This window comes from Giraffa tippelskirchi, chromosome 13 (genome assembly GCF_054371585.1).
Source record: "Giraffa tippelskirchi isolate mGirTip1 chromosome 13, T2T-mGirTip1v1.2.pri, whole genome shotgun sequence".
NCBI classification, from domain to species: Eukaryota; Metazoa; Chordata; class Mammalia; order Artiodactyla; family Giraffidae; genus Giraffa; species Giraffa tippelskirchi.
Window position 1 is genome coordinate 16,365,518 of NC_137287.1, and position 12,405 is coordinate 16,377,922.

Sequence of the window (12,405 nt, forward strand, 5' to 3'; positions counted from 1 at the left end):
CTCCACCCTCTCATTTTCCTCCTGACACACTGTGTACTTACCTATCCTGTCTGTCTGCCCCGGGTCAGAAGGCCCTTGAGCCCAGGAAACTGTCTTTTTTATTTTTTTTAAGATTTTTTTGTTGTGGACCATTTTTTCAAGTCTTTCATGAATTTGTTACATTACTGCTTCTGTTCCTTGGCTGTGAGGCATATGCGATCCCAGTTCCCTGACCAGGAATGGAACCCGTACTCCCCTGCACTGGAAGGTGAAGTCCCAACCACTGGACCACCAGGGGAAGTCCCAGGAACCTGTGTCTTGTTTGCTGTTGTATCTCCAGCACTCACAGAAGAGCCTGGTGCATGGCAGGTGCTCCAAAAACGTTTTGTTAAGCAGATGAATAAGTAAGAAGGCACTAGACACAGAAGTGAGGTCCTGCAAGGCACATGTCCCTGACTCTGAGCTTGAGTAGCCATCTGTACCCAGCTGGGTGCAGAGCTGTGTGACACATGTGTGTGTGTTCACAGAGCGCTTACACATTGCGGGTCCTGCCTTCTGCACTTCATGTTCACAACTCACTCTTTATAAAGACCCTATCAACTGGGCATTAATGCTCCTCTATTTTACAAAGGAGGAAACTGAGGCACAGAGAGGTTAAGTCACGTGCCCCAGGTCACACAGCAAGCAAGCAGCAAAGCTCAGGTGACCCCATGTCCAAGGCTCCTCCTGGCCCAGTCCCCTCTGAGTGCAGCTGTGGGCACCTATGCAGCCCTTGCCCCTGACTGGCTGATGGGCACTGCGGTGAGCCTACACCGTGGGGAAGGTGTCATGTTCAATGGTTAAGTGAGAAGGCCCTGGAGCTGATGACTGGGGGCTTATTTTAGTTCACATCTTCTGTAGCTGCGTGACCTGGGCTGAGTGACTGCATCTTTCTGGGTCTCAGTGTCCTCAGGATTCGAGGAATGGAGATGCCACATGGACCACACAGGGCCCTCTCCCACCTGTTGTTAAGCATGGTGCTCTGTTCTCGAGGACCCCAGTTCAGTTTGGTCCACCCTCCCAGGGGCAGCTATCACATACATGCTGGTCATCCCCCAAACACCACCGCCAGCCCTGACCTTTCCCCTGATTCCAGATGTCCCCGGGCACATCCCCTTGGCTGCCTCGAGGGCACTTTTGTTCATTTGCTCAGTGGTGCCTGACTCTTGGTGACCCCACGAACTGCAGCACTTCAGAATTCCCTGTCCTTCACCAACTCCCAAAATTTGCTCAAACTCATGTCCATTGAGTCGGTGATGCCATCCCACCACCTCATCCTCTTTGGCTGTCCTCAGGGTACTGTGGATGGCCCCAGAGCAGCCCACCCTCCAGTGCGGGCACTCTACCCAGAGATTCCTCCTTTGTCCCCTCCTTCCCGGGCCGCTTCACAACACCCTTTCTCCACAGGTACTGCAGACTCTGCTTCCCTGCTGGCCTCCTGGTCCCCACAGAGAGCCCCCGCCGCGTCTCCACTCCTGTCTTACAGCGGGCCACCCTGCGGACACTCACCTGTGCCCTTGTAGGCCACCAGGTCGACTTTCCCATAGGTGCCCTTGCCCAGCTCCCGGACGAGTTCGTAGTGCTTGGTGACGTCGCTCGCGGCCACTGTGCGGAGGGTCAGCGCCTGCATGTCTTCGGTGAGGAGGGGCACGCCAGCCCCCAGGCCGGGGGCGGTCCCTGGCCCGCAGCAGGGCAGGGAGTGGGGTGGCTCGGGCTCTGGGCAGCCCACGCTCATCTTCTCCCTGGTGTAGGGGTGGGGAGAGGGATGGAGTGTGACATCAGGCCCCTCCATCCCCCACCTCCTCCCTGTCCAGGGCCCTGGATCTCTGGGGCTGGGCCCGATACCAGGCCTAAGATGACCACAAGGGGGCGACAAGCATCTTTGCTGTGAATGGTTGGTTGTTTAGTTGCTAAGGTGTGTCCAAACTCAAAAGACCCCACGGACTTGTAGCCCACCAGGCTCCTCTGTCCATGGGATTCTCCAGGCAAGAATACCGGAGGGGGTTGCCATGGCCTCCACCAGGGGATCTTCCTGACTCAGGGTTCAAATCTGCGTCTCTTACGTCTCCAGCATTGGTAGGCGGGTTCTTTACCATTGAGTCACCTGGTTCAGTGGTAAAGAAGAATCACCTGGGAAGTCCCCCATTCTTTCCTCAAAGCTTCAGGGCCAGGCCTGAGCCAGTGTTCCCCGGGGACAAGGCCACTGCCCCACCGCTCTATACTTGGGTATCTTATGCTATCATCCAGATACAGTGTCAGGCAAGGCACATGTGTTTATGTCACACAAAGACACGCCACATACTGAGTTCACATGGGTGCTCCCATTCACAAGTATTGATCAGCACCTGCTGTTTGCCAGGTGCTGTTTGGAGCCCTGGGGACACAGCCCTGAACACACAGGGCTTAAGTTCAAGGTGGACAATGGACCTTGGACAATGGGCAATATACAGTGAGCCCACAAATTATATGTTGTGATAAAAGGTGACATGGGCTATAGAGAAAATAATGGGCAGGTGGGGCATGAGGGGAGGTGGTTCAGTCGCTCAGTCGTTTCGGCTCTTTGTGACCCCATGGACTGCAGCATGCCAGGCTCTGCTGTCCATGGGGTTTCTCAAGCTAGAATACTGGAGTGGGTTGCCATTTCCTTCTCCAGGGGATCTTCCCTACCCAGGGATGAAACCCAGGTGTCCTGCATTGCAGGCGGATTCTTCACCGACTGAGCCACCAGGGAAGCCATAACGGGGGGCAGAAGTCTCAGGCAAAACCCTGGCAGGGCGGCACAGGCTGGCCACATCCCTACCACGGCCTTATAATCCGTCCCCCGACCTCAGACGACCACACATAGCCCAGCTCAAGTACACAGCTGCAGCTGTAGCTCCTGGGTCCCCGCCCAGGCTCCTGGGATGCAAGGACAGAATGCCTCTTCTACCACGACCCATCTCCACATTCACCGCTGGTCCCCTTCTGTGTTCACACGGGCTGGGGGAGGGGGCTTCCTGGACACACCCACCCCTTCAGGAGTACTGAGTTTGCTTCCCGATGGTGTTGGGGGCGCAGAGAGCTGCAGTGGGGAGCGTTCAGGGGTGGGTGACAGCGAATGCTTATCTGGGGTCTGCATTTCTCATCCATCTAATGGGGGGAGGCTTAGACCAGGGAGCCGAGCATCCGGGAGCAAGTGTCCGTGTGTCCATGTCTGCCTGTGCGCCAGTGAGGGAGGCCGATGATGAACCCCCTCTGGGCTGAGCCTCAGCAGCTGTCCCCAGCTCCCTCCAGTCCCAGGTGGACCACCAGTGCTCTCGGTACCTACAGCCCGCCCCTCAGCCCCCACCCCTGCCCTTGCGGTTCAGAGTAAAGGCACAGACTTGGAGCCAGGCTGCCCAGTTGGAAGCCGGGCTCGATGACTTGCTAGCTGGATGTCCTTGCGCAAGTTACTTCCTCTCTTTGTACCTCGGTTTCCCCATCTTATAAAAAGAGTGCAATAGTATCTTTTCCTTGAGGGTTACAGGACGTAAAGTGGTAGGTCCCTGGTGCACAGTAAGTGCCTCCCAAGAGGCAGGTGTGGTTGGGTTCTCTTTCCAATGATGCTTGCTTGCTGAGCTGGGCTGTAGGCTGGGAGCTGGGGTTAGCCCAGCCCAGGAGCCTGGCGTCTCTACCCTGGCCCGGCGGCTCCCCTTCCAGGCCCAAACCTCTTCTCCTTCTCTGCTTTCCCCTTCCCCCTCGGCACGACCCAGCCTCCCACTTCACGCAGAGAAGAGGAACATCAGGAGGGAACTTCCTGCCTCCCACCCAGCCCCAAACGGAGCTCCATCTGCACATCCTCCCGGCTGGCTGCGGGGGGCGGGGGGGGGGCGGGCAGAGGGGGGTGCAGGGAGCCATCCTCCACTCCTCTGCTCTGGCTCCCGCCCCCTGCTCCTTCCTCGGTATCCTGCTCCCCCACACAGGCCCCTCCCTTCCATTCATGAAGTCCCATATGATGCCCTCCCCTCCCCTCGGAGCATATCCAGTGAGAACCTAGGACCCTCAGCCCCACTTCCTCCACCAGCGACAGTGTGTCGAACCCAGCCCTGCCTGGCATGGCCACCGAGTCTATGCAGTGCCTGCTCAGGGCAGGACAGCATTGGGCATCTCCCCGCTGCAGGGCTAAAGTAGAGTGACATCTCCCTATGACAGTCTCGGGGCTGGAAGGGGTCAGCTCTCTCGACCCTGGTCACATGTCCGCCCAATGCCTGGGTGGAGAGGACTCCGAGAGGGAACAGCCAGGTCATGGGCTCTGATGCAGCCTGGGGAGGGGGGTCAGGCTGTTCCTGTGGAGTGTGTGGGGCTCCCCCACCCCCACCCCCACCCCCACCCCGGGTGCTGATAAGTGCGCATCCTCTTCACCTGGAGCTCTTCCCCCCCTGCCCATCAAGAAGAGATCCTGAAAAAAAAAAAAAAAAGAAGAGACCCTGGGCTGCTCTGCTGACCTACTTCTGATGTGTGTGGACTCCCCAAGGCTGCCTCGTGTGTGCAGGTACCTGTGTGCACACGTGTGGCAATGTTCCCACTTTGGGCTTTGGTCCTGTCAGGTCCCTTTGGGGCTGTTTTCTGCATCCCCTGGGAGCTTGACTGGCAGCTGCAAGTTGCTAGAAGCCCTTCTTCCCTCCCCCAGGGACTGTGGGGTGCCTGCTTCTCTCTGCTGCTTTGGCCTCAAGAGTTGCCCTGGGCAGGCTCCGGGCTGGGTAGGGGGCACACCGGCTTCCTCATTCCCAGGCTCTGACCGCTGCCCAGCAATGCCGCTCATCAGCTCGAATGCGCCTCTCCAGCGCCTGCCACCATTCCTGCTGGCCTGCCCTCCCCGCCCCCTGCCCCTTATCTCATTATCCTCAGGTCCCACTCCTCCAGGAAGCCTTCCCTGCTGCCCCAGGTGTCAATTCCTGTCTCTGAGGGGCCCCAGGGTTCCGGCAGGGTCTGTATGCCTCTCTCTTAGGGTCCCTGTTGAATATCTTGGGTGGTCTCAGCTTTATCCTGTCAGTCCCCATCAACGGGCCAAGACTACCCTGGGGTCTAGTGCTACAAATCCAACTCTCCATGGTCCCTTCCCTTGGTTCTGAGGGTCCTGGTTGTGGGTCCTCCATTTCTTCCCCCCACTCACTTCTTCAACCTTCTTCTTCCTCCAGGCCTGTTCTCTGCAAGGTAAGGTGTCAGCAGGAAACAAGGGATTGACCTGCACCTGTCCCTGATTGATGCTGCCACGTCATCCCCCAGGTACGCTGCCTCTGACCCAGTTACTATGCACGTGACTTCAGAGGCGCAGTGGGGAAGCGATGGAAACGGCATGGGCCTTGGGGCTCAGCAGGTTTGGCCTTGATCCTAAGGTGTGCCACTTTTTAGCTGGGTGACCTTGAGTAAGTCACATCCCCTCTCTGGACCTCAGCTTCCTCATCCGTAAGATGAAGAAAACAACAGTAGTAATGGGTGGTGGCTGACACTTAAATGTACTCACTGCATGTCAGGCCCTGTTCAGAGGCTGACCTCATTTCTCATCTCGTTTTCACAATTCCAGGCGTGCATGCATGCTAAGTCCCTTCAGTCATGTCCGACTCTTTGTGACCCTGTGGACTGCAGCCTGCCAGGCTCCTTTGTCCATGGGATTCTCCAGGCAAGAATACCGGAGTGGGTTGCTATTTCCTCCTCCAAGGGATCTTCCTGACACAGGGACTGAACCTGTGTCTCTTACGACTCTTGCACTGGCAGGCAGGTTCTTTACCACTAGCACCACCTAGGAAGCCCACAATTCCATGAGGTAGCTGGAATTATCATTATTATTATTATTACTATATTTTTGGCTGCACTGCGCAGCTTGTGGGATCTTAGTTCCCTGACCAGGGATTGAACCTATGCCTCCTGCAGTGGAAGCATGAAGTCTTAATCTTTAGACCACCAGGGAAGTCTTCAAGGTAGGTATTATTAGTATCCCTATTTTAGGGGTGAAAAGCATGAAACACGGAGACTGTATAACTCACCCAAAGTCATCTCGCTAGTGCTGGCACTGGCTCCAAAGTTGGTCTTTTAACCACCTATATTTTTTTCCCAAGCCAGAATGTAGGAACATCACCTCCAGATTCCTCAGTATCCGAGTGGGGAAACGGAGGCCCAGAAGGGGGCACAGCCTCAGCCACGGATGCACATGCCCTCCTGCAGCGCCTGGGGCAAGTCGACTGAGGCCAGGCACTGGTCCGGGTGTGTTAACTCACTTAATTCTCACAACAGTCCCTGTGGCAGGTGTATGTGCGTGCTCAGTTGCTAAGTCATGTCTGACTCCTTGCGACCCCATGGACTGTAGCCCTCCAGGCTCCTCTGTCCATGGGATTTCCCAGGCAAGAATACTGGACTGGGTTACCGTTCCCTTCTCCAGGGGATCTTCCCGACTCAGGGGCTTGAACCATGCATCTCCTGCATTGGTAGGCGGGTTCGTTACCTCTGAGCCACTTGGGAAGCCAAGATATACCAGCTCCTTTTTTCAGGTGGAGCTGCTGCTGCTAAGTCACTTCAGTCGTGTCTGACTCTGTGCGACCCCATAGACAGCTTGAGCCCAAAGAGTGAAGTCAGACCTTTCCACCTCACTGGGTGGTTGACGGCATAGATGTCTGGTATCATGGGGAACTTGACCTTAAGGTATTTTACCTTCAGCATCATCACTTCCTCCAGTTGGAGGAGCAGCTGAGAACTTGGTGGCCGTGAACTTCCCAGCACCAGGTGTGGAGGCCCTGGCTGACCTCCGTTCACTCTGTGTAATTGGTACTGCATCCGTGCACACTCGAGGGCGTGCTGCCCCCAGGGACCCCCTGTGACCTGCACCTCCAGTATGTGTCCTCACTGACCCCAAGGGAGGCCCTCGATTCCCCATCTGTGGTGAAGGCAGGAGGGCCTCACCCAGTCTTCATGGCAGCGGTTGTGGCCCTGACCACAAAGGCTACGGCCCCGTGGGCTGGGTCTTCCGCCACAGGCTGGGAGGGCCACAGTGGTGGGGGAGTTTCCTAAGCAAGACCGAACTACCTACCACTTCCTGTTGGCAGGCGGCTCGAGCTGAGTCCCACCTTTGTGAAAACAATACCCAATGTGTAACCCAAGTCAGGTCTACATTGGGACAACCTTCCCCACCACACGTGCACACACACACACACACAGTGCCAGACTGGCAAAATTTCACTCACTGAGTCCTCATAAGTGCCCTGAGAAGGGGGCAAGATGCCTCCTACTTTTAAAAATCTGCTTAACTGAGGGGTAACTGGCATATCTAGGCTTCTCTGGTGGCTCAGCAGTAAATAATCCACCTGCCAATGCAGGACACACGGGTTTGATCCCCGGGTTGGGAAGATCCCCTGGAGAAGGAAATGGCAACCCATACCAGTATTCTTGCCTGGGGAATCCCACGGACAGAGAAGCCTGGTAGGCTGTAGTCCCTGGGGTCGCAAAGAGGCAGACATCACTTAGTGACTGAACAACGACAACAGCTGGCGTATCACAAAACTCCCCCATAGCAAGCGTACAATGCAATGATTTCAGTAAATGTACAGATGTGTACAACATTGCCTCCATCAAGTGATGCTGTCTACTTCACAGACGAAAAGTAGAGGCCGAAGAGGTTGATGACTTACTGTGGTTATGACAAAGATGGCCAACTACCCGTCAAAGCTTTGTGTTCCCTCTTCTGTGATACAGAGCTGTTCTGGAAGGTGGCGGTCAACAGGGAACTGCATCCCTCCCCTCCTTTGCATCCAGGTGTGGTCACCTGGTGTGGACACCTGTGGCTGGTTTTCCCCAGTGGCATGTGAACAGAAATGAAGTGTCACTTCTAGGCTGGGGCTTTTAAGAGTGGCTAATGTGTCTCTTTTCTTCTGTGGCGTGATGCAGAGGACCCCAAGACTCTAAAAGGCGGTGGTGGAACTAAAGATGGGAGGAACCTGGGTTCCCAGGTGCTGGAGGCCTCCTGCCGACCAGTATTATCTGCTCTGGTATTTTGTGAGCCAGAAGTAAAATGCTGTTCTGTTAGGCTGCTGACGTATACGAGATTTATTTGTTAGAGTAGCTGACATCACCCTGATTCAAGGGTTATGCTGCAGGTAAGCAAAAGAGCTGAGATACGAACCTCAGTGTTTGGACTCCTAGGATGTGGCCAGAGAAGGGAACCCAGATGGTGGTAACACTGGCAACTGAGCGACAAGAATTCAGTTACTGGATTAGGTGGAGGGTGACCAGCCTGTGACGGTAAGGGAATCTGCTCTTCTCCTGTCTTGTGGGAGAATAATCATCCTGGTAGATATTTACCGAGTGTTGATTGTAAGCTAGGTGGGAGGCAAACAGTGGATTAAATCATTTGATCCCAACAAGTCTGGGAGGTGGGTGCTACTATTCTTATCCCCATTTTACAGAAAGGGATACTGAGGCACAGATGGGTTGAGTAACTTGCCCCAGAGCTAACAAATAGCAGAGTGGGATTTGAACTCAGGCTATGAGGTTTTAGATCCCACGCTCTCAGGCGCTGTGTCCTGCAAGGCTCCTGTAGGCAGACAGCAACTCAAAAATGAGACAGTTCTCACAGTCTCACAGTCTCACAGCAGGGAGGAAGTGCGTTCTTCGTCGCTGGGAGCAGAGAAGCAGATACTGGAAGCCCATCTGTTGGGGGGGAATCGGTGGGGGGTGAGATTGGACCGAGTCAGCCAGCCCTCTCTTACTGTCACTCTGGGATTCTAAGATTCTGAGTCCCCATGCCAGGCCCCTTCCCTCAGGTCACTGGACCTATGCTCTGCCCTTAGCACAGGCAAACCCCAAGGGTGTCCTTACAAAGCCCTGGCCTGGAAGGATGCCATTAAACAGTGATTGTGCCTTGGGTGAGGGGTCCCTTCTCTGCGTCTGCACTATCACTTAAAGTCCCCGTGAAAAAGCAGCCATGATGTGGAATTTCAGGTAATGAATGGGGATGGGAGTTGGCCTCTCACCTGCTTCACTTTGCATCTGTGTCAAATGAGAGGCTGGGCTTCCCTGGTGGCTCAGTGGTGAAGAACCTGCCTGCCAATGCAGGTGACACGGGTTTGATCCCTGGATCAGGAAGGTCCCCTGGAGAAGGAAATGGTAACCCACTCCAGTATTCTTGCCTGGAAGACCCCATGGAAAGAGGAGCCTGGCAGGCTACAGCCCAGGTTTAGCAACTAAACAACAATAACACAAGCAAGAGGCTGTCACTTCATTCCTTCAGCCTGTGTGGCTGAGCCAGGTCTCCGCATCCCGCATTCTTCCCTAGCCTGTCTCCAGGTTTCTCCCCTCTAGTCCTCCCCACCTGTGGGGGCAGATAAATTGTCTCAAGGCCAGAGTTGACCTGATCCTTGCCTTGTTCGCGTTCTTGGTGGTTTCTTGTATCGGCCTATAGTGTTTTCTCCTGTTAAGCATCACTTTCCCTTTCTCTGGGGGATGGTTACCTCCTTCAGTCCACTGGTTCAGTAGGGCTGTCCCCACCCTGACTCTCAGCACAGACCTGATCCAGGACCAGCCAACCAGGGGATCCATCCCATCTGCCAGGTCACTCTGGCTGGTTCAGAGATGAACATGTGATCCAAGGTGACCCACTGAGATCTCACTTGAGGACTCTTGCTGAAGTTACGAGAACAGAGATACCTCTGACCCCTGGCCTACAAAGCTGGAGAACACAGGCCTGGAGCTGCTGTGGGCTGGCTTGGCCAGCATGAGGGTAGCCCGAGAAAGAAGCAACAAAGAGATAAGCAGCGCTGAAAGATGGAGAGATTTCTGATGACTCTGAGCACCTGGCTCCAGATATGCCTCAAGTCAGTCATACTCCTGAATGTTTGTTTCCTGAATCAATACATTTCCTTTTTGGCTTAAGCCAGTTTGAGTTGAATTTATGTAGCTTATAGCCTAAAGCCTCCAGACAAGCATATCTATTCAAGCCCAGGCACTGTGCTGGGTACTGGCACAGGGAGAGTAGGTTAGATAGAGGGTATGAGCCTACAAATCAAGGAGGCAAACCAAAGAAGGACTCAGATAATCATGAGGCCAGGAAGTCCATGATCAGTGTTCCGCCATTTCCAAGAAGGACACTGGCAGTGGGGATTAGGGTGCCTTCCTGGAGGAGGTGACACCTGAATGGGCCTTGAAGAGGATTGACAATCTAGCAAGAAACCTAAGAGCTCCTTGAGAGCAAGCCCCATGCCTTAATCATCTTGCTATTCCTAGCTCTTAGCCAGGGTGTGACAAATGCCGGGTGAATAATTCTTTACGTGTTTGGGAAGCTGTAACTTTTTATATCTGGGCTTTCCTGAATGTGACCCTGCAGGCACATAGCTATTCCCAGGGGTCTGCATGAGATATCATTAGCCCCATTTTTCAGGTGCAGAGACTGATGGCCAGAAGGGAGCAATAATTTGCTCAAAAATCACAGAGAGTCAGTGTCAGGGCTGGACTAGAAGCCAGGGCATCTGCAGGACAAGGTGCTATCTCCCTCTAGCATCCCCCAGCCCCGAACACAGCAGAGATGGGAGTGGCTGTGAGTGACGCTGGTCACTGTGAACAGAGGCTGGGGTGCCATGATCGGAATGCTGAATACAATGGAGAGGAAGTTGACAGCAACAAATAACACTTAAGGAACCCCTGTCCTGTGCTAAGTCCCTCATGTAAATGAACTCATCTAATCTATTATTCACTCCAGTTTACAGACAAGGAAACTGAGGCATAGAGCAAGTTGTCACTTGATCAAGACCATCTATTCAGTAAGTGGCGGGGCCAGGATTCCAATCTAGGCATTATCACTGCAGTGTCCAAATGCTTCACCACTATGCTTTACTGTCTCTAAAATGATACATTAATAATTAAAATGACTATTTTCTCAATTGCCAATGCTTTACATTGCTGCTGCCATTCAATCTTCACAGCAACCCCATTTTACAAATAAGGATCCTGAGGCTCACAAGGGTTAAGCAATTTGCCCAAGGTCACCTAGCTGGTAAGAGGCAGAGCTGGGAATTGAACCTTGAATGCTTCCTGCTCTGTCTCCCTTTTCCTATCCTTGATCTCCAGTTTGCAGCCCAGACCTCCCTCCAGCTCCATTGTCTTCAGCACCACAGGTGTGGACAGCACCCAGGCTGGCTGGCATTAAATGCAAGGCTAGGGGAGGTCCGAGGAGGCTGGGCAGCAGGACAGAGGAACTGCTGACAAACCAACCAAGGCCCCCAGGATATAAAAAGGTATGTCTGGATATAGGCTGTTGTTGTTTAGTTGCTAAGTCATGTTCAACTCTTTTGCAACCCCATGGACTGTAGCCCACCAGGCTCCTCTGTCCACGAGATTTCCTAGGCAAGAATATTGGAGTGGGTAGCCATTTCCTTCTCCAGGGGATCTCCCCGACCCAGGGATCGAACCCACGTCTCCTGCATTGCAGGTGGATTCTTTACCATTGAGTCACCTGGGAAGCCCATGGATATAGACACTGCCATTTATTTAACCAACTGATAGATGTTGATTATGTTCATTCAACCATTTGCTGCCACGAACAATGAGCAGCCTTGTACGTAAGTCCTGTGGCAGTGTGCAGGTGTGTCTGTAGGATCAATTCTAGAAGTGGGTTGCCAGGTTAAAGGATAAGTGCACCTGGGATTTCTATACAGAGCCCGATGTCCCCAACGGGGCTGTGCCACTGGTCCTCCCCAGTCATCAGGAGTGGGCTGTGGGACACAGCAGCTGCCACTAGCTTCCTGGCTCTCTCCCGGCCTCTATGTCACTTTGTTTAGTACATTATTTTGAAGTGAGGGGGGAAAGAAGAGTAAGTTCCTCATTTGCTTGTATTTGCATAAAGTAACTCTGGATGCAACCAGACACTAATGAAGGTGCTTGACCATCCTCAGCACTCACTCCCACTGTTCTGAGCCATCATCAGGGCTCAGCTACTGCTCCCTACCCCCCTCAACCTTTCCTTGACACAGCAGCCAGGGAACCCATCAAACCCCAATCAGACCACATTACTCCCCAGCTCATCACCCTCCAGGGGCTCCCATCTCAGTCCAAGTCCTTACAACAGCCCTTGATTTACCCCTGTGACCTGTCTTGTCCCTCCTGCTGCTCCAGACACACTGGTCTCCCTGCTGTTCCCTGAACATGACAGCTCCCCACCCGGGAGCTGTTCCCTCTGCCCCCAGACATCCACATGGCTCATTTCCTCCAACTTCTGTTCCAACAGCACCTTCTCAACTAGGGCTATCCTACTGCACTCCTCTTGTCCTGTTTTCCTTTCCCCGCCAGCAGAGCACAGCCCTGTCTAACATAACGTCTACTGTGGATGTCTCTCTTCCCCACGAGAATGTAAGCATCAGAAGGGCAGGGACTCTGTCAGGCTGGTCTCAT

At 53.9% G+C, this 12,405-nt stretch overlaps 1 protein-coding gene across 3 annotated transcripts in view; it reads right to left on the minus strand.

Moving 5' to 3' along the window:
• The window catches only part of SBK1 (SH3 domain binding kinase 1), a 54,560-nt gene that overhangs the window by 4,687 nt on the left and 37,468 nt on the right, over positions 1-12,405 (minus strand). For 2 of the 3 annotated variants that reach the window (XM_081553368.1, XM_081553369.1), the window contains exon 2: positions 1,528-1,760. In XM_081553368.1, the coding sequence (XP_081409494.1) occupies positions 1,528-1,760 (233 nt within the window). Of the gene's footprint in view, positions 1-1,527; positions 1,761-8,049; positions 8,674-8,996; positions 9,115-12,405 lie in introns of those variants that run through there. The other variant, XR_014072319.1, reaches the window with a different exon arrangement.